The sequence below is a fragment of the Anolis sagrei genome, chromosome 2, assembly GCF_037176765.1.
Source record: "Anolis sagrei isolate rAnoSag1 chromosome 2, rAnoSag1.mat, whole genome shotgun sequence".
NCBI classification, from domain to species: domain Eukaryota; kingdom Metazoa; phylum Chordata; class Lepidosauria; order Squamata; family Dactyloidae; genus Anolis; species Anolis sagrei.
In genome coordinates, this window is record NC_090022.1 from 303,749,155 (window position 1) to 303,771,794 (window position 22,640).

Sequence of the window (22,640 nt, forward strand, 5' to 3'; positions counted from 1 at the left end):
GAGGACAGCCTCTCCGTTTTTGCCATATATATGTTGTGCTCCGCCCTGAGTCCCCTTCGGGCTGAGAAGAGCGGAATATAAATGTTTTAAATAAATAACAAATAACAATAGCACATGCACAGAGAGAAAACAATTACAAGAATTGAAAGTTAAAATGCCTATAAAACAGAAGCTAAATCAAAACATGGTGCGATGCCCCATTTATAAATGTTCACTGTGATGTTTATTGTGATTGAATAAACACACTAAAAGGTCTCCATCTCTGGTGATTGACTGAGTCTTGAAATTTCCAGAGATTTATGTTGGCTGTCTGGCAAAGGGAAACAGGATCTGGATAATTTCATTATGGGCTGTTCAACAGTGGAACTCTCTGCCTCAGCATCTGGTGGAAGCTCCTTCCTTGGAGGTTTTTAAACATTGGCTGGATGGCCATCTTTTCGGCTGGCTTTCATTGCACTTTTCCTGCATGGCAGAAAAGGGTTGGACTGGATGGCCCCTGTGGTCTCTTACAACTCTATTCTTCTATGATTCTATAAGAAAGTAGACATCCTGGCATTTTTCAAGGTCTAACTAAAATAAGACAACGAGCAGCACAAAATTCAAGGTCAAGAGTCCAATTGATGCAGACGAGCTGAATACTATGGACCCAGGTCCGGAGCAAAACTAAGCACCAGCCAAGGTTACAGTCCAACAGTCAGGGGCCAGGAGTTTGATCATCAGAGTTCATAAAAGAACCACCAAGAATGCAAGAGTACAAACAGTCAGAGTTCCAAAGTCAAGCCAGATAGTGAGGGATACAAACCGAGGTTGAATAAATCAAGCCAGAAAGTCAGCCCAGAACTTAGAGCCAACGATTCAGGGTATGACAGATTCCAGAAGCGGGCGACAGAAGCGAGGCCAGAGTCCAGAATGGAAACCGAGGGGCAGTAGAGCCAAGACTCAGGACAACAGTATGGAAGCATGCCATTACCTGCTCCCAAAGAATTCGTCTTTTAAAGAACCCTTTTATCCTAAGATCTCAGCTGCTCTCATTTCAGAAAGCTTTCACAAATCATCCCAGAAGTCTATGATGCTTTCCTTGAGGAGGAAGAGGTCAGGTTAACTCCTTAAAAATGGCTGCAATACTGTGGGGAACTTGCCCCAGCAGCAATCAAGCCAGGCCACACAGAACAAGGTGGTGGCCTTGCTCTTTGCTTCCATTCTCCCATTCTTTGCCTGCCTGTGTGTCATATGTTCTGCAGTTGATGGTTGGTGATGGAAGGGTTCATGTGAGTATAAGTTCTAGAGCAGTGGTTCTCAACCTGGGGTCCCCAGATGTTTTTGGCCTACAACTCCCAGAAATCCCAGCCAGTTTACCAGCTGTTAGGATTTCTGGGAGTTGAAGGCTAAAAACATCTGGGGACCCCAGGTTGAGAACCACTGTTCTAGAGGGTTTGGTAATCTGTAAGTGGGAGTTCATGGGTGAAAGCAATTAGGGGTGGAGGTGTGCAGGAGATGGGTTGCAGCTGGGTGTCTCTGGATTTAAGGAGCTAACCTTGAGACTGATCTTTGGGAGAAAAGTATCTGTTGTATTTTGGTGGTGGATGCTGCTGGTTTTCCCCCCAGGTATGTTGGATTTTTGACTTGTCTCCTGCAATCTTGGAATCCTGGAACCTTGAACCTTTGGACTGGCTTTTGACTACGGTATAGACTCTTGATTCCTGGAGTTTGTTTATTGAACTCTCGGCATTTGACCACTGGATTGGATCCTTTTGACTATGAAGTTATTTTTGCTATCAATTTTTGTTTATTCTGTAGTTGCGTGTTACCTTTGTGTTTTATATTTTGGTCTATTAAAACAGCAAGTAAGTGCTGTTTTAATTAAACTGTTTGATAAAACTGGGAGTTTGATTCATCTCTACCTAAATAAGGCAGAGCCCTGGCAATGTGACACTGTTGAGGGATGGGGCCCTTGTCTGGGGATTTTTTTTAGAAGAACTAGAAAACTCAAAGGCAGGTCTCTTCCCCTAGCTGCGTGTGTGTCATTTGATGGGAATGTAGAATTTCACTCCAACAGAAGCTCTTTCCATATTCCATGCATATATCAAAGCAGTGGAGATATGACTTCTCCATTGTGTGGGAGCTCTGGTGGGAATGGAGCTCTCGACTCCTAATGAAGCTATTTCCACATTCAATGCTATTATGTGGCATCCCCCCTGTGTCGCTCCTTTGGTGGAAACATAGCTCTCCACTCCCAATGAAGCTCTTTCCATAGTCAGTGAATTTATATGACTTCTCCCCTGTGTGGGTCCTTTGATGGGAACGCAGACTGTCACTCCGACTGAAGCTCTTTCCACATTCCATGCATGCATATGGCTTCTCTCCTGTGTGGGTCCTTTGATGACAACGGAGAAGTCCACTGTGACTGAATAACTTTCCACATTCCATGCACTGATACGGCTTCTCCCCTGTGTGAGTCCTTTCATGGGAACGCAGATATCCACTTTTACTGAAGGTCTTTCCACATTCCATGCATAGATATGGCTTCTCCCCTGTATGGATCCTTTGGTGGGAACGCAGATCTCCACTCTGACTGAAGCTCTTTCCACATTCTATGCATTTATATGGCTTCTCCCCTGTATGGGTCCTTTGGTGGGAATGCAGCGGTCCACTTTGACTGAAGGATTTTCCACATTCCATGCACTGATATGGCCTCTCCCCTGTGTGTGTCCTTTGATGGGAATGCAGTTGCGCATTTTGACTGAAGCTCTTTCCACATTCCATACATAGATATGGTTTCTCCCCTGTGTGGGTCCTTTGATGGGAACGCAGATCTCCACTCTGACTGAAGCTCTTTCCACACTCGATGCATTGATATGCCTTCTCTCCTGTGTGGGTGCTTTGATGTGAACGCAGATCTGCATTGTGACTGAAGCTCTTTCCACATTCCATGCACGTATATGGCTTCTCTCCTGTGTGGGTTCTTTGATGGGAACGCAGAGCTCCACTCTGATTGAAGCTCTTTCCACATTCCATGCATGTATATGGCTTCTCCCCTGTGTGGGTCCTTTTATGGCGACACAGAGTTGCACTGTGACTGAAGCTCTTTCCACATTCCATGCATGTATATGGCTTCTCTCCTGTGTGGGTCCTTTGGTGGGAACGCAGATCTCCACTTTGACTGAAGCTCTTTCCACATTCCGTGCATTGATACGGTTTCTCTCCTGTGTGAGTTCGTTGGTGTTTAGTAAGAGAACTTCTCCACATGAAACATTCCCCACAGTCCATACACTTATGTAGCTTCTTCACTGTGGGTGATGTGGAACAGGGATACAGATGATTTTCCATTCTTTTAAAAGTATGATTTAAATATTATGTCAGAGATTCGCAGATATGTTCTCCAAAACAGCAGAGGATTTCCTCTTCTCGGTATTTGTATTGCCGTAGCCTTCTGGTCTGTTTCTTAAGTCCCTCTTTTAACGGCACAATCCTCCCTTTTGTCTATGTATTTCATTTGAAGTATGTCTGTCTCCTACTTATTCCTTGTTCTTGCCAGTCCTGGGACCCTTCATTTCAGTCCTAAGGCATCCCTAGGGCAAAGCTCTCACAGGGTCTTCTTCATAAGGCTTGTTCAGAGGTTACCTGCCAGATGAATGAGAGGAAAACCAGACTTATTCATCTATCCCTTCATTGCTCAATATTCAAGATGGTTGCCCTTTCCATATTTCATCTCCCAATATCCAAAATGGCTTCCCTTTCCCAATATCCCAGATGGCCAATTTATTAATTAATCCAAATAACCAGGATTGCTGCCTGCTCCATATTTCCCCTCCCAATATCCAAAATGGCTAACTTCTCAATGAATTCTTCCCTCTACTAATTTCCGAGGCGGCCAACTTGTTAATGAATCCCTATCTCAATATCCAAGTTGACTGAATTATTCATATATCCCTCCCACTCAAAATCTAAGATGGCCACCCTTTCCCAATATCCAATATGGCTTCCCTCTCCAATATATCCCTCCTGCCAATCTCCAAGATGACTGACTTCTTAATGTATTACTCTCAATATCCAAAATGACTGACATCTGAATACTGCATCTCCCATTATCCATGATGTATCCTTCATTCTACCAATATCCAAGATGTCCAACTTCTTAATGAATCCTACTTCCCAATACCCAAGATGGCCACTCTATCAATGAACCCTTCAATTAATAATAATAATAATAATAATAATAATAATAATAAACTTTATTTATACCCCGCCTCCATCTCGGGGTGGCTTACATGAGGCCACGCCCATCAATACAGTAAACACAATATAACACCAAAGCGTAACAGAAAATCAGAAAATAAAATAATAAGATGCAAAACCAATATAATAAGCAACACGGCAATATAAAATCAAACATTAAAACACAAATGATTACACTGGGCAGGGCCAAATTCAAAGATAAAATTTTAAAACACTGGGAGATAGGACAATGTAAAAATATCAGGAGGGGGGATGAGGTAGGATTTAATTTACCATTATTTAAGATGGAAGACTTATGTATCCCTCTCCCAAAATCCAGGATGGCTGACTTCTTAATGTATATCTCTCTCCTCCCAATACTCAAGATGGCTGTCCTTTCCCAATATCCAAGATGGCTAATTTCTTAACTAATCCCTCTCTCAATATCCAAGATGGCTGCTCTCTCAATATATCCTTCATTCTACCGATATCCAAGATGGCCAGCTTACTAATGTACCTTTCACTCAAACAATATCCGAGATAGCTGACTTATTAATGTATCTCTTCCTTTCTCAATATTCGAGATGGCTACCCTCTCAATGTAGCCTTCATTCAATCAATATGCAAGATGGCCGACTTATTGATGTATCTCTCTCTCAATGTGTTAAGAGTGTAATTCAATTTTTGTAAAAGAAGAACTCTTTCCTTCACTGTGAAAAATGAAGGAAATACTGAGCAGGATTCTATGGATGCAGATACTAAAAGACAAAGGAGTTATGGATGGATGGGAGTTTTTCAAGAATGAAATACTCAAGGCACATTTGCAAACAGTGCCAACAAAGAGAAAAAAATAAAACAAATGCAAAGAAGCCAAAATGGATCTCTAAAGAACTTCTAGCTGGGCTAAAGTTCAAAAGAAACATGAACAAGAAGTGGAAAAGGGGAGAAATCACCAAAGAAGAATTCTTTTAGCCAGCAGTGATTGACAGTTGGAGGGCAGAATTTAGGAAAGACTTGGAACCCTTCAGAATTTAGGAGAGACTGGGAACCCTTCAAAAGGTTTTTAGAGGGAAAGGCTATTTCAACATGTCCAAGACTGACTAATACAAAATCCTGATTTTCATCAAATAGTTTGACTTCCTTCTGAAGAAAGAAATGATGAGGAATCCTTTGTGGCTCTTTTGGTGTGACCTTCTTTTCCATGGTATATGTGTTATGGTGGAACTCCTGAGATGTGAATACTATGTTGATGTTTAGAAAAGGGATAATGTATGGGTGTCAAGAAAAGAAAGGGAAGGGAAGGGAGAAAAGGGGGGAAAAAAGAAAAGGGAAAGAATAAAAAAAGAAATATGTAATACTATGCGGACAAGCTGGAATGCTATAAAATAGAACAAAGTGATTCCTGGAAAAGTTAAATATGTTGGCATAATGCTAATGAAGCATTTGATTACAGTTTTGGACATCCTTCAATTTACGCAATTTGGGTCTTTGCAGTTGTCCATGCCTGTGTATGTAAAATAGTCAGAAAGCTCTAGTCATAAGAGAGTACTTTGCTGCCTGCTCCCATTCTTACGTTTTCTTTAATTGATGTACTATCAAGATGTATTTGGACATACTCTGAAACCGTCTTAATCATGAAGATATATTTCTTGCCTTGTAAGGAATTTTCAAAAAAAGAAGATATATTGGCATTTTTATTTTATTTTGCATATGATATGGGGGGGGGGAGGGGGGGAGTAGCTGGTGGCACTATTGCTGTTAGCTAGATGGAAACAGTTCTAGTTAGGAATAGTTTGCTTGGATTTTCCTTTGAAAGTGCCTTAAACTCGAGTGAATAGTAAAATACGTTATACTTACTTTGTACAAGTTGCCATCTACATACAGATCTAGACATGTTTCATTATTTCTGAACGTATATTTACTGATTATATATGTGATTGTGTCAAATAATTAAAAAACAGAAAAAAATAGCTGCTGGGAGTGTTTGCTTTGTTTGAGAGGCAGGGCAAGGCTAAATTCTTTTAGCCAGCAGTGATTCACAGTTGCAGGGCAACAATTAGTGACTCATTGTTCTGGCAGTGAGTCATTCCTGTTTAACCTATATAAGCCAGGTTCAGAACTCAAGTGGCAGTTGTGCTCCCATAGAAGTTGTGGGAGCAAGAAGCCATTTTGTTCCCTTCTGCTTTAGGTAAGCCTTGTCTTAGAGGGCACTAGGAATCTGAGTGAGTGTTTAAAATTAGCTGCTGGGTGTGTTTGCTTTGTTTAAGAGGCAGGGCGAGGCTAAATTCTTTTAGCCGGCAGTGATTGACAGTTGCAGGGCAGCAATTAGTGGCTCATTGTTCTGGCAGTGAGTCATTCCTGTTTAACCTATATAAACTCACACACTCACTAACCTACACCTTCTCCCGTGCATACAGACAACAACATAAAACACACACTAAAGGGGAGGTAATTAGCAGTCTGCAGATGGAACAAACACAAAAACTTCCCATCTCATGCACAAGCTGTGGCATGTTCAGCTTTTTCACGCAACAATTACTCAATTACATCTGCCCCAAATGTAAACAGATCACTCACATGGAACAGAGGCTTCAACAACTTCAGGACCCCTTGCTAGTTTGGCTTGGAGTTTCGTCCTGGACTGCTACCAATATGCGGACGATACCCAACTCCTTCTGCGCCTGGAGCCTGGAGCAACGTCAATTCCAGACAATGTCACCCTCTGTCTGGAAGCTCTGTCGAACTGGCTACGTGCTAGCAGACTGAAGGTGAACCCGGCGAAGACTGAGATTCTCTGGCATGGCTGCCCGGCAGGTCTGACTCCTCCGTTGCCCACCTTCGATGGTGCCGCCCTATCTCCATCGACCACTGTTAAGAGCTTGGGTGTCGTTTTGGATTCACAGCTGACAATGGAAGCTCAGGTGGCTGCTGCCAGCAAACAGGCCTTTTTCCATCTACGACAAGCGAGGCAATTGGCACCCTCCCTATCTGACGAGGCTCTGGCAACGGTCATCCATGCCACGGTCATGTCTAGGCTGGACTATTGCAACGCCCTGTATGCGGGCCTTCCTTCCGATGTCTACAACCCGAAAGCTCTGTATTGTTCAGAATGCGGCAGCCAAGCTACTCACAAGAACGCCCGTGAAATGCCATAGAACTCCTTCAGTGCTGCAACATTGACATTGGCTTCCAACTGAGTCCCACTGTGGCCTGTATAAGATGCTAGTTCTGACCTCTAAAACTCTTTACAGCCAGGGTCCATCGTACCTTAGGGACCGCCTCTCCTTCTCCCATCATCGGATATCGCAACGACCAGCCCAACGGGACTTACTCCATAGACCGGGTCCTAGAGAAGGGCCCTTGGAAAGGACCAGGCGCAGGTGGGCTTTCTCTATTTCTGCCCCTTCCTTCTGGGATTCCTTGCCGCCCTACATGATAGCCACGCGTGACTGAGGGCCGTTTACTCTCGCACTTAAGACAACTGGCTTTTCACTAGAGCTTTTGATCTGTGTTAATTTTATCAATATCTGTATGTGTGTATTTTTATCCTTTACAATTTTAGCTTGTAAATCGCCTAGAGAATTTTCAGATGGAGGACGATTAATAAGTAATTAAATATGATGATGTATATGATGATGATGATGAAAGCAAGCCACATCCCAATGTTCCTTTCTCTCTCCATTGGTCTGGAATTTGCATGGCCCCGCCCACTGCCCCTCTCTCTCAACCCTTTCCTATGGCACACAGCTAACAGAGGAATTGAATAGCAAGCGAACATACTGGAGGGGGTGAGGGACTGACTGAACAGGATGGAAGTTGCAGTTCACCCTGTATCAAGAAAACAGCATTGTGACCGCCACCCAGAATGGGCCTGGACCACATTTGCCACACAGAACTCCCAGGACCAGGTTTGGGGGGAATTGACGTTGGTTTATAGGAGTTGTAGGGATTGGGACGTATAGTTCACCTGGATTCTAAAAGCCCTCTGAACCCCACCAACGATGGGCCTGGAACTAACTTAGAACACAGAACTCCCGTTACCAACTGAACATACTGTAGAGGTTTGTGGGAGCAGACCTTGATTTTGGGAGTTATAGTTCACCCTTATCCAGAGAGCACTGAGCCCAGCCGATGTTGGATCTGGACCACACTTGGCACACAGACCCATCATGGCCAACTTTGTATACTGGTGGGGTTTGGGGGTGATAGACCTTGACATCCAGGAGTTATTGTTCACCTGTCTTCAGAGAACACTGAACCCAGCAGATGACAGATCTGGACCAAACTTGGCACACAGACCCAACGTGGCCATTGGGGAATACTGATAGACCGGGGGGGGGGGTGACATTTAACTCTGGGAGTTATAGTTCACCTGGATTCCGTGAACTCTCAGCAATGATGGATCTGGACCAAACTTGGACCAAACAGACCCAACACTGCCAATTTTGCATAGTGGGGAACTTTGGTGATTGACCTTGGCATCAGAGTTATAGTTATTATTATTATTATTATTAACTTTATTTGTCCCCCGCTAGCATCTCCCGCAGGACTCGATGCGGCTTACAAAGGCCGAGTCCTCAACACAACAACAACAAACCATAACAATACGATGCAAAGCAAATTAAAAACATAAGCAATAACACAACAAAACATTACACTATTACGCAATAAAACCAGGGCCGGGCCATTGATGGGTACAGGTTAAAAAGTGCTGGGTGTAAGAGGTGATATGTTGGGATTCTAGGCAAGTGCCAAGTGCAGAGAGTCTTATTATTCTAATCAAGTGCTTCTGGGACGTAGTGCTGGGGGTTGTCCTATTCGGGAAAGGCACATCGGAATAGCCAGGTCTTCAAGTTCTTCCTAAGACTGCCAACGTGGGTGCTAGTCTAATGTCTTTGGGGAGGGCGTTCCATAGCTGAGGGGCCACAACAGAGAAGGCCCTCTCCCTCGTCCCCACCAAACGCACCTGCGACGCAGGTGGGATCGTGAGCAGGGTCTCTCCGGATGGATGAACAGAGGGAGAGGGTGGATTCGTAGACAGAGACGGTCACGCAGGTAGGCAGGTCCCAACCGCTCAGGGCTTTGTAGGTGAGCACCTGCACCTTGAATTGGGCTGGGTAGTTCACCCAGAGTCAGAGAGCGTTGAACTCGGGAAGTGATGGATCTGGACCAAGCTTGGCACACAGACCCAGCATGGCCAACTGTGGATCCTGGCAGGGTGCTGGGGGGGAGGGGGGGTGGACCCAAGGCTTTTGGGAATGGCGTGCACCCGAGTGCCTTCCCTGACGGGAGCGGTGGTGCGGGATCCGAGGAGGCAAAGGAATGAATGGAGGGCGGGCGGGCGAGGGGGAGGCCGGGGCCGGGAGGGAGGGAGGGAGGGAGGGGGGGATCCGGGGCCCTGGCTGCGGAAGGGAGGAGGGACAGGGAGGGAGGGAGGGGGCTCCACGGCCACCCAGGGGACCCCCCCCCCCCCCTCCTGGCCTCATTCAATGGGCTCTGGGGAGAGATTCCAAAGGCAAGCCCGCCCAGCCCGCCTTACCTCTCTCTCTCTCTCTCTCTCTCTCTCTCTCTCTCTCTCTCTCTCTCTCTCTCTCTTGTCGTGCCCTCCTCCTTCCGCCTTGGCGGCCACCCAGCCCCTCCTCCTCCTCTCCCGGCGAGGCCTCCTCCCCTTCTGCAGGAAGTCCCCCCCCCCCCCCGGAAGCAGCGCCTTTCTAGGAAGCACGGGCCTCCCGCTCTTGTTGGACTTCCACCCCCCCCCCCAAAGACGGCCCCCCGGGGGGGGGGGAAGAGGCAGGCGGGCTGCGTGGCCGGGTTTTGGGGGTTGTCGCCTTGGGCAGAGAGAGGGGGAAAGGAGTCCTGTCACAACTACACTCTCCAGGGTATTATTATTATTATTATTGTACTTATTATTACTATTATTATTATTATTATTATTATTGTATTGTTGAAGGCTTTCATGGCTGGAATCACTCAGTTCTTGTGGGTTTTTTCGGGCTATATGGCCATGTTCTAGAGGCATTCTCTCCTGACGTTTCACCTGCATCTATGGCAAGCATCCTCAGAGGGAGTGAGGTTTGTTGGAACTAGGACAAGAGGAAAAGTGTTCCTGCCAGACATCAAGGGAACCACTGACCGCAGAGGGAAGCTGATGAGGAAACACAACATACAAACAATCTACAAACCCACCAAGAAAATCCAACCAATGCTACGTTCAGCAAAGGACAAGAGGGATCCTCTCACCTCTGCAGGAGTCTACCATTGTGTACCATGCAGCTGTGGACAAGAAGTCTCCAGAGGGACCACCAAACGCAGCATTGCCCAGGCATGCATCAAGGAACATGAAAGGCACTGTAGACTCCTTCAACCAGAGAAGTCAGGCATAGCAGAGCACCTGAGGAATCAACCTGGACACAGCATATTATTTGAGAACACAGAAATGCTGGACCACACCAACAACCACCAGGTCAGACAACACAGAGAAGCCATTGAATTCCACAAGAAGCAGGTGGACAATTTCAACAGAAAGGAAGAAACTATGAAAATGAACAAAATCTGGCGACCAGTATTAAAAAACTCAAAAATTATAACAGCTAAACAACAGAGAGGAAACAACCAGGCACATCTTAACACCTCCCAGCAACAGATTTTCCCAGGCTCAGGCAGGCCTTCAAATGCTAATGAAGGAGATCAGCTAAACATTCACACCTAACTGCAGCAGGGAAGAGCTCCTTGCCCCACCCCAGCCATTCCACAGATATATAAACCCATTTTTCCTACTTCCAACAGACCTTCTCAACCTCTGAGGATGCTTGCCATAGATGCAGGCGAAACGTCAGGAGAAATGCCTCTAGAACATGGCTCTATAGCCCGAAAAAACCCACAAGAACCTAGTGATTCCAGCCATGAAAGCCTTCGACAATACGGTTTATATATCTGTGGAAGGACCAGGGTGAGAAAAAGGGCTTTTGTAAGTTGGGCTAGGTGTGAATCTTTCCACTGACCACCTTGATTAGCATACAATGGGCTGACTGTGCCTGGAGCAAACTCTTCTTGAAAGGTGATTAGATGTCCCTGCCTGTTTTTCTCCCTGCTGTTTTTGCTGTTGCAATTTTAGAATTTTTTAATACTGGTAGCCAGATCTTGTTCATTTTCATGGTCTCTTCCTTTCTGTTGACATTGTCCACATGTTTGTTTGCTCCAGGCACAGTCAGCCCATTGTATGCTAATCAAAGTGGTCAGTTGAAAGATTCACACCTAGCCCAACTTACAAAAGCCTTTTGTCTCACCCTGGTCAGTCCACAGATATATAAACCCCTTTTTTCCCAGCTCCAGCAGACCTCACCCTCTGAGGAAGCTTGCCATAGATGCAGGCGAAACGTCAGGAGAAAATGCCTCTAGAACATGGCCATATAGCCCGAAAAAACCCACAAGAACTGAGTGGATTATTATTATTATTATTATTATTATTATTATTATTATTATTATTATTATTATTATTATTATTATTATTATTATTTCCCCCACTGTTTCTATTCTGAGAGGTGAATGGGAACTGGCCCAAGCGGCCACCCCCCCCCCCCGCCCTCTGGTGGACACACGGGAGCATTGCGGCGCTGGCCTTGAGGGTCCGCTCTGCAGCCCTTGGCTGCCATCAGGTGGCCGAAAAGGGAAATGCACCTCTATGTTATAGGCAACAAATTATTTATGTATTTATTTATTTATTTGCCTTACTTATATACCGCTGTTCTCAGCCCGAAGGCGACTCACAGCGGTTCACAACAAATACGAACAGCAAAAATTCAGTGCTACAGTATAGAGACAGTTAACAACCTAACACATTACACATTACACGACCCATTCACTGTCGTCTCGTCATCAAAAACATGTTCCAGATTCGTCGTCCATTGTTCCATTCCAGTGTTCATTAACCAATCATTGCACTCATTCAGTTCTTGTGGGTTTTTTCAGGCTATATGGCCATGTTCTAGAGGCATTTCTCCTGACGTTTCGCCTGCATCTATGGCAAGCATCTTCAGAGGTCTGCTGGAGCTGGGGAAAAGGGGTTTATATATCTGTGGAATGACCAGGGTGAGACAAAAGGCTTTTGTAAGTTGGGCTAGGTGTGAATCTTTTCAACTGCTCTGCTATGGCTGACTTCTCTGGATGAAGTAGTCTGCAGTGCCTTTCATGTTCCTGGATTCTTGTTTTTGGGCAAGAGCACCTGATGAACCAACCTGGACACAGCATTTTATTTGAGAACACAAAAATGCTGGACCACTCTCACAACCACCATGTCAGACTACACAGAGAAGCCATTGAAATCCACAAACATGTGGACAATTTCAACAGAAAGGAAGAAACCATGAAAATGAACAAAATCTGGCTACCAGTATTAAAAAAACTCTAAAATTAAAACAGCAGAGAGAAAAACAGGCAGGGGCATCTAATCACCTTTCAAGAAGAGTTTGCTCCAGGCACAGTCAGCCCATTGAATGCTAATCAAGGTGGTCAGTTGAAAAGATTCACACCTAGCCCAACTTACAAAAGCCTTTTGTCTCACCCTGGTCATTCCACAGATATATAAACCCCTTTTTCCCAGCTCCAGCAGACCTCTGAAGATGCTTGCCATAGATGCAGGCGAAACGTCAGGAGAAATGCCTCTAGAACATGGCCATATAGCCCGAAAAAACCCACAAGAACTGAGTGATTCCGGCCATGAAAGCCTTCGACAATACATTGCACTCATTATTCGAACGCCTGCTCAAACAGCCAGGTCTTCACCTTTTTGCGGAATACCATTAGAGATGGTGCTAGTCTAATGTCCGTAGCAATAAAAAGGGGGGGGGGAGGCGGGGGGAATCCAAGTAATATTTATTTATTTATTTATTTATTTATTTATTTATTTATCGTGTCGTCCAGACCATTGTATTACATTTCTACCAGAACAAAACATACAAACAGATTTAAAAAAACACAAATTTTGCAAATTTGGTATTTGGTTAAATGTCCTTTGACCAGTCTCTGGCCCCTTGGGGTGCCTCTGGTGTTGCCGCAAGAAGGTCCCCCCTTGTGCATCATGTGGCAGGGCTCAGGTTGCATTGCAGCAGGTGGTCAGTGGTTTGCTCCTCTCCACACTCGCATGTCGAGGATTCAACTTTGTGTCCCCATTAAGAAGCCTCCTCTCAGGATTGCAAGACATCCGGGCGTCCCCTGGGCAACGTCTTCATAGACGGCTGATTCTCTCAATCCAGAAGCAACCAGAGTAATAATGATGACATGATGGCAACAGTTTTGGACACCAATGGCTCCCAAAGTGACCCATTTAAGGTGGAATCAGGTGTCAAACAGGGAAGATGTGTTATTGCCCCAGCTCTATTCTCCATCTTCATCGCTATGATACTTCACGTTGTTGGCGGGAAGCTTCCCACCGGAGTGAAAAGCATCTATCGGACAGATGGCAAGCTGTTCAACCTCAGCAGACTGAAAGCCAAAACCAAGGTCACAACAACATCTGTTATAGAACTCCAGTATGCTGATGACAATGTCATCTGTGCGCATACAGAAGAAGATCTACAAGCCACTGTAAACACCTTCACAGAATTGAGAAAACCAAAGTGCTCTTCCAGCAAAAGTCACCAGCCATCCCCTCCCCAATGCCAGAGATACAGCTTAATGGCGTAACATTAGAAAATGTGGACCATTTCCGCTCCCTTGGCAGCCACCTCTCCACCAAAGTCAACATCGACACCAAAATACAACACCGCCTGAGCTCTGCGAGTGCAGCATTTTCCCGAATGAAGCAGAGAGTGCTTGAGGACCGGGACATCCGTAGGGAGACCAAGTTGCTTGTCTATAAAGCTATTGTCCTCCCAACCCTGCTACATGCCTGTGAGACATGGACTGTCTACAGACGTCACATGCAACTCCTGGAATGATTCCATCAGCGCTGCCCCCAGAAAATCCTGCAAATCTCCTGGGAAGAGAAGTGGACAAACGTCAGCGTGCTGGAAGAAGCAAAGACCACCAGCATTGAAGCAATGGTCCTCCGCCATCAACTCCGCTGGACCAGCCACATTGTCCGGATGCCTGACCACCGTCTCCCAAAGCAGCTGCTCTACTCCGAACTCAAGAACGGAAAATGGAATGTTGAAGGACAGGAAAAGAGATTTAAAGATGGGCTCAAAGCCAACCTTAAAATCTCTGGCACTGAGAACTGGGAAGCCCTGGCCCTTGACCGCTCCAGCTGGAGGTCTGCTGTGACCAGCAATGCTGCAATTCGAGGAGGCACGAGTGGAGGGTGAAAGAGAGAAACGTGCCAGGAGGAAGGCACGTCAAGCCAACCCTGATCAGGACCGCCTTCCACCTGGAAACCAATGCCTTCACTGTGGGAGAAGATGCGGGTCAAGAATAGGGCTCCACAGCCACCTACGAATCCACAAGGAACCGCATAATGGAAGACCATCTTACTCGTCCAACAAGGGATCACCTAAGTAAGTAAGTAAGTAATATCCTAATATATTCTCCAAAGTCATCAACAAAATAAAAAACCAAACAAAATAATATTTAAATTATCCAAAATAATAATAAAATGGAAAAATCAAAATAATAATAAAATATTCTCAAAAATAATCCACAAAATAATGTCATAAATTAAAAATAATAAAAATGCTTTAAAATGACCACAAAAAATAAAGGAAAAATCAAAATAATAATAATAAATATTCTCCAAAATAATAAAAAATGGAAAGAATCAAGATAATAATATAAAATTTTAGCCCAAATAAAAATAATCTATCTAGCTGTACACATAATAAAAGTTAAAATGTATGTGTGTGTGGCTGGGGTGTCCACTTAACAGACAAGCTCCCACTTCCACAAAGAGCTATCGCTCCCACTAGTCAGGAGACACCAGTGGCCCCCCTCCCTCTTATAACATTGCAAGTTATAGAGAGCACCATAAACATGTCCAAGAGTTCTGCCAATGTCCAACACCTTACTGCCCACCAATTTCATCCAAGATTTTGTTTTTCCTCCACCACAGACATCCCAGTGCTCCTTACTGTGTGAGAGAGTTTGGAGAATGAATATCTGTCTATGCCAGGGGCCCTCAAACTAAGGCCTGGGGGCTGGATGCGGCCCTCCAAGGTCATTTACCCGGCCCTCGCTCAGGGTCAACCTAAGTCCGAAAGGACTTGAAAGCACACAACAACAAAGACAACAATCCTATCTCATGAGCCACAAGAAGGCCCATACTTCCCATTGAGATACTAATGTCGTGGCCTCCCCTTGGTGGCCCCGTTCCTGAAGGTTGGCTCTGCGCCTTCGCCTGGGGCCAGAGCGCAACCTGTCCAGCGCCTGCCTTCCTTCCTTCCTTCCTTCCTTCCTTCCTTCCTTCCTTCCTTCCTTCCTCCCAAGTCGCCCCGTCCTCTGTGTTTCCTTTTCAGAGAAATTAGTATTATATGGTATTACATTACAGCGTGATTATCAATATTATTTATGTCTACGATATATTATAATGTTAGCCCAGCACAATATGAGCATTCTCTATGACTGTGTTGTTGTTGCTGTGGGGAGGGACCCAGAGACGTGGTGGAACTCTGTCTTCCGGCTCCCCTTCTACTCGTAGTGGCGGTGGTAGTAGTAGTAGTACTCATAGCCTGCTCGGGGGCTGAAGGACGCACTACCTTCAGGGCAAAAGGGAATCATGGGACATCAGGCCCGTAGCCAGGATTTCGTTTCGGGGGGGGGGGGCTAAAATTTTTCAGGGGGGGTTCGGGGGGGCTGAGTTTCGGGGGGGGGGGCTGAGTCTGAGTGAAAGAGGGTCTAGCCTAGCAAACCTTTTGTATCATTACCCCAATACCCCCATGCATATGGGATATATTGAGTATGGTGATCAGATCATGATATGAATAAACATAATGGTGTCGACAAGAATGACTCTGTGAGACGGAGCCCCCAGCCAGTGGCGCAAAGGGGGAAAAGGGCTCGTTGATGCCCAAAAAGGGTAAGCGCCAGAGAGTTCACGATCGGCGGGGGCACAAGGGGGGGGGAGACTGGACTCCTTGGAGCCGGCAGAAACAGCCCCTCCCCCCTGCCGTGCTGCGATCGGCTTCCTTGAGAGTCCTTGGTGAACTAGAACTCACCCGAAGGGAGGGGGCCTTCCTGGCCAGACCCTCTCCGAAGTCCCATGGGGTATCCACACCCAGTCCCCGGGTCGGAGGCCAGCAAACACGAGGAAATGGAGCGGAGGGAGCCAGCTGATTTTGACAATCAGCTGTTTTGAGCTGGAAAATATTCCTGGAACTTTAAAGGTTGTTACTCGGGCGTAGGGATCCATAGAGGGAAAAACGAGATAGCAGTTATGTTTGGAATTTCGTGCAGAAACATATGAGACTAAAATCGACCCGATCCGCCATGTTAAAGTTTTGGCGGATACAGAGATCTGGAAGGGAAAACTCTGTCTCCACGATTGTTGTGAGTATAGATTCCGCATCCCGGGGACACCAGAAAGGCGCCCCAGGCAGGCTGGCGGTTCCCCGGAGCCCAGAAAGGGTTCATTTCATGCATTCGACACTTCAGTCAAGCCAAGGACACCAAGTAGCAAGCGGGAAAGTTTAGAAGTTGCAATTTTGGATCTTTTATTGGGGGATAAGAGACAATGTCAGGGCTTGGGGAAAGGAAAGGAAAGGAAAGGCGTTGAGGCTTGCTCGTCCCTGCCTGGGCTGGCTGCTGGAGGCACATGTCACCAGTGGATTGCAATTGCGGAGCCCAGGAACTGTGGAACTCTCCGCTGCGGTTTTTATACCAATTTGAAGGCGGGGGTCTCTGCAGCCCTCGATGTCAATCCCTCCACACTTCAAGCACCAACCACCATTTCAGAAGGAAGGTCTGTTTCTGTGCACGGGTTGCTCCCATTTTGACACAACATCACACAACATCAGTTCTTAATAGCAAAATAGTTTATTTCTTTGTTTTTAGTCTCTTCCTTTTCAGCTGCTCTTAAATTTCTTCGAAGAAGAATCGATAACTTGAATTCTGCAAGTAGGCAGCGGAAGAGTGGCAGGAAAAGGGAAGGGGAAGGAAGAGGAGAAGGGGGGGGAACCGGAAGGGGAGGGGAAGGGAGGGGGAAGGGGAAGGGTGGGGAAAGGAGAAACAGAAGGAAAGAAAGAAAGAAAGAAAGAAAGGAAAGGGAAAAAGAAAAATAGAAAGCAAAGGATACGGAAAAAGAGAAAGAGAAAAGAGAAACAGAAAGAGAAAATAAAAGAGAAGATGGATGTAAAGAAACCTACCGCTCAATTTCAGTATTGAATATTGATTATAAATTATTTGCTAATATCTTGGTAGAAAGACTAAAGCACTTTCTAATGGATAAAGGAAGAACAATGGGGCTTCCTCCCGTAACGAAGAATGAATGATTACGTCAGAACCATGACAAACATCATTCTGAAAAGAACAACGATGAAGAATGTGCGTTCTTAGCGCTAGACGCGGAGAAGGCCTTCAACAACATAAATTGGAAGTCCTTCATCTAACTCATGCAAGTATTCGATATGGGGCACTACTTCATAAATGCCATAAAATCGGTATATAACAATATACCGATTTGTAAGATCCTCCTTGATAAGAATTTGGGGAAAGTAGAAAAGCAGATTTCATTTTTTCAAAAACCTCTGAATACCCACCGTGGAAGCGGTACAGAGGAGAGATCTAGGGTGGGAAAGGTGGCTCAGAGACAAAGAGAGACAGTGAACCCAAACAATAGAAGATTGCTTCACAAAGTGAGCAGCAAATATTGGACACACTACATGAATGACTGATTGGGAAAAGAATTTGAAACAAGAAAGTGAAATCTACCAACTCTTACGACCTAGGCGAGAATTGGATCAAAGTATGAAACTGAGGTGAAGAAGAGGTAGACGGAGGCGTGAGAGGGGCCTGAGAAAAGAAAGGAGAAGGCCAAAAGAGAAGGAGGAAAGAAAAAGTGAACAGAGAAGGGCAAAGGGAAGAGGGAGAGGAGAGAGACGAAAGGAGGGAGAAGAGACAGAAAGAGGGGAAAGAGTTAAGAGAAAGGAGGCAGATGAGTGAGAATGTGAGGTATGTGAGATGTGTATAGTGTGTGAGAAGAAAAAGGTAAAAGAGAGGGAAAAAACCAGACAAAAATCAAAATATAAAAAGAAAAAGGGAGAAAAGAGTGATGGGTGATCTGAGATGGGCAACGTGTGTGAGATGTGCATGGTGTATGTGATGTGTGTGCAGTATAATGTGCACAATTTGTGTGGTGTATGAACTGTGTGTACTATGCGTGTGGTGTGTGTTCTGTGCGATGTTCGTATTCTGTGTGTTGCATATGATATGAAATGGGTGATATGAAATGGGCATGTTCATAGAATCCTAGAATCAAAGAGTTGGAAGAGGCCTCATGGGCCATCCAGTCCAACCCCATTCTGCCAAGAAGCAAGAATATAGCATGTTGTGTGACATGTGTGTGGTGTGTGATGTGTGATGTGTGTGGTTTGTCTTGTGTATGAGGCGTGTGTATTATGTATGACCTGATGTGTGTGTTCTGTGTGATGAAGTGTTCTGTGTGATGTGTGTGGTGTGTCAGGTGTGGGGAGGGGAGAAGGAAGGGGAGGGGAGGGAGGGAGGGAGGGGGAGGGAGGGGAGGGGGGAGGGGGAGGGGAGGGGGAGGGGAGGGAGGGGGGAGGGGAAAGGATGGGAGGGGGGGATTGAACAGTCAGACTTTTGCCACAACTGAACACACATCTCAAGTCTTTGGGATTTCAAACTGGTGGGAAGTATAAAAAAGCAGGAAAAAAGAGGATGGTTCAGCCTGTCTTCCTTCAAGCATGGCCTTCTACTCTCATCTCAAGATGTTTTGGGTTCAGTTCTGTTCACGACTGGTCAATGCTGTGATTTCCTGTTGAGTTCAAATCTAGCCAGAAGTGGATCCAACATCCAGGCAGTTGAGGAGAGGAACATTGGGCATTGGGCAACCCATCAGGAAGAAGAAGAAGGCCAAACGCCGCCTTGGCGTAGTCGTGGTTCTCTTGCTTTCCTCGGATTCCACCTGGCTCTCACTCCTGGTGCTGTTGTCTCCTGTTGTCTCCGCAAATTCACCAAGACTCTCCAAGTCTTTGGCACAGAGTATGTTTCCGACCAGGCTTGATCCGGCTGAAACCCTGGCTGATATCTCTGTCATATCCCAACACTTGTGAGGCTTTTCACCTGAGGAGAATGAGAAGAAGGACATCCCATGACACAAGGCAGCTTCACCAGCTTGGTGAAGGACCCAATTTTGGGCCCAGATCTAAAATATGAGGATGCCTGTTGCCCCCCACCTGGCTCCCTTCCAGATCAGAAGTCCAGCAGGGAAGATGAGTGGAGACCCCATGCCGGGAACCCAGCCAGACCAGTTCAAACTGCTTTAATGAACCAGAGAAGGAAATGCAAAGACTACCCAAGACTTCTAGAACAAACTTTGTCCTGTGCTGCATTTACTCACCTGAGGAGGAGGAACAGGGCCACCCAAGAGCTCTGGTGTCAGTTGGAAGCCACTTGCAGCATCCTTCTCCTTGCATCGTTGGCAGCCAAACAGGCCTGGGTCTTTCTCAGCCATACGTGTGAGCATTTCTTCATGATACAGATCTTCGTGGTACCACTTATCCAGACATACTTGTCCCATGGGGGGCGGGGTGGGTGTTGATGTGCCTGGAGCTTTGCCTGAAAGCTTGGCCTCACCCTTGGTGAGGCTTGTGGGGCTTGTAGTCCAAGCTGTGCTCCTGAAGAAAGAAAGGAAGGAAGGAAGGAAGGAAGGGCTTGAGGACACGGCACAAGGCGTCTGGTTCCCAAAGAGCAGTCCTGCTGCTGACACGAGGGTTTCACCCTTTGCGCCACTGGCTGGGGGCTCCGTCTCACAGAGTCATTCTATGGGACTTCTTCTGAGCAGTGTGGGTTGCATCGATTAGCATGATCGCCTTAGAGTTCTGTTCCTGGCTGTCATTTAGTTTTGCATATAGAAATTTTTTTTGTCTATTCCTCTTCCTTTGTAGAGTCTTTATTCTGCTTGCTTGCATGTTTGTATTTCTGTTCTTTTAAATAACAATTAATGTAAAAGATGCCAAATGTTTCCACTTTACTAAAATATAAAGCACTAAAAACTTTGGGAAAGGTTCCTTCTTTCCCCAATCGCGGGTCAATTAACCAGGAACGGATCACAAACGTCACAAAGGAAATGTCATATTTCCAATTTGGCCACAGTGGGACATCATCATCCTTTGTGTCACCACCACCACCACCACCATTTCTTGGGGGCCATGGAGCTCTGCGCGACTGCCTGTCTGTCACCCATCGAGTCTGCTAATGTCAGAATGAGACTCCCATGCCATAGGGAAGAAGGAGCATCCCCAGACTTGGCCTAAATGGGGCAAAGTAGCATTCAACCAGGAAAACCTAGAATACTCACCAAAAATGCATGTGCATAGCAGATAAACTCTGTGTTGAACTCAAGGTACATCTGGGTTTTCTATGTAGTGTAGTCAAGCCGCATAGAACCACATCTGTAACAGATCCAAAGAAACAACTGGACAGGAGTTGGCTGTCTGGCAAGTGGCCAGCCTCTCTCCCTCCCAGCTGCCACCTCTGCTCAGACCTGAAGGTCATCCCGATAGTGACCTCATCATCACCATTCATGGCATCAGAGTGTTTGTGATCAGCTGAGGCTGCCTCCATGTCAACAACAGTTTAGGCAACCCTTGCAACCAGGCCCCATCTGCAATACTGTAGAATATCGTTGAACTGCTTTGAACTGCATTCTATGAAGCTACGTATGGCAGAATGCATGGTGGCGCCTCGGGCGTTCTTTATTGGAAGTTACATAATTGGTGTAGAAGAGTTTAACATGAAGCACTCTCTCACTAATCCAAAAGGGTCGGTTACGCACATATTGTGAACAGATAATTGGTAATATTGGTAAAATACTTTTTTTTGTTTTACATTTCAGTTGGAAGATGAGCAAGTGAAAGACTGTATGATAAAATGGGATGTTTATCGACCAGAAGTTGATGGCAAAAGTGACGAGGAGGGTGATATTGGAATCCTAGGATAACAGAGTTGGAAGAGACCACATAGATCATCATTAACTGACCCAAATAGTACTTTTTCTGTGACTTTTGTGAGTGTTGACTATAAAAGTGTAGCTCAGAACTGTCACGGTTAGTTTCTCATCACAACATTACGACTATGCTATAAAGGTGCCAATATATGGAAGAAAGAAGGCGGTTCTGCTCACGGCGGAGACCTGGGCCTCCATTGTCAGCAGAGGCTCCAAAAGGACTCCCAGACTCTTGACCAATGATGACGGGCGTAAGGCCTCGCCATCCAGGGTGGGCAGATGGATGTCCCCACTGCCCGGTCCACCCAGCCATAGGATCTCCTCCGTCTTTGCTGGATTCACCCTCAACCTGCTGGCACGCAGCCATCCAGTCACGGCCTCAATGAGGCACTGAGGGAAGGAATCGGGTCCAGAGTCCGGTCGGCCGTCCATCTTCAGCACCAGCTGAGTGTCATCGGCATACTGATAACACTCAAGCCCAAAACCTCGAACCAGCTGAGCAAGTGGTCGCATAGAGATGTTAAACAAGAGAGGGGAGAAAATGGCCCCCTGAGGAGGAACCCCACAAGAGAGAGAGGGGGGGGGGGACCTCTCAGAGACCAGGCCTCCCCTCTCCACTCACTGTCCACGGTTGTGAAGAAAGGAGAACAGCCAGTTCAAAGCTCTCCCCCTGATTCCAGCAACAGCAAGGGGGTGGGTCAAGAGATTGTGGTCGACTGTGTCAAATGCTGCTGTGAGATCCAATAGCACGAGCAGCGCTGACCCGCCCTGGTCAAGCTGGCATCGGTGGTGATCCGTGATGGAGACCAGCACAGTCTCTGTCCCGTGCCCTGCACGGAAGCCGGACTGGAAGGGATCTCGTCCGGCTGTGTGTTCTAGGAATTGCTGCAACTGCTCCGCTGCTGTATACAGTTATGAAGATAGTGCCTGTTCCCAGTGAACAAGATTGAAGAGCCAATAGACTGTCAAGAAAGCTTTAAAGACCCTCTTTGTTTTCCTCAATAAAGAACTTTGCTGGACTTACTTTAAGCCTCTACAGAACTTTGTTTAAGGAAATCCAAGGGCCTTTAATCTGAGGCAGCCCCGTTGGGCATCCCGTTGGGCACACGGAATGTATGTCCTGTCTACAGTCTTATGCACAGGCGTGCGACAGCACAACAACTCCAAAACCTTAAGGTCAATGCCTACCAAACCCTTCCATTATTTATTGTTGCTTATGGGAGTTCTGTGTGCCCAGTTTGGTTCAATTGCATCATTGGCGGAGTTCAGAGTGCTCTTTGTTTGTAGGTGAAATACCAGCAACTACAACTCCCCA

General features: G+C 46.1%; 1 protein-coding gene across 1 annotated transcript in view; it reads right to left on the bottom strand.

The window, feature by feature from the left end:
• Window positions 1-9,836, bottom strand: part of LOC132766779 (zinc finger protein 850-like) — a 44,155-nt gene extending 34,319 nt beyond the window's left edge. The window contains exons 1-2 of the mRNA XM_067464736.1: window positions 9,755-9,836; window positions 1,373-3,621 (exon numbers count right to left, since the gene is read on the bottom strand). Coding sequence (XP_067320837.1) covers window positions 1,987-3,327 — 1,341 coding nt within the window. The 5' untranslated portion in view covers window positions 3,328-3,621; window positions 9,755-9,836 and the 3' untranslated portion in view covers window positions 1,373-1,986. Of the gene's footprint in view, window positions 3,622-9,754 lie in introns of the transcript that reaches the window.
• Between the last annotated feature and the right edge of the window lie 12,804 nt (window positions 9,837-22,640).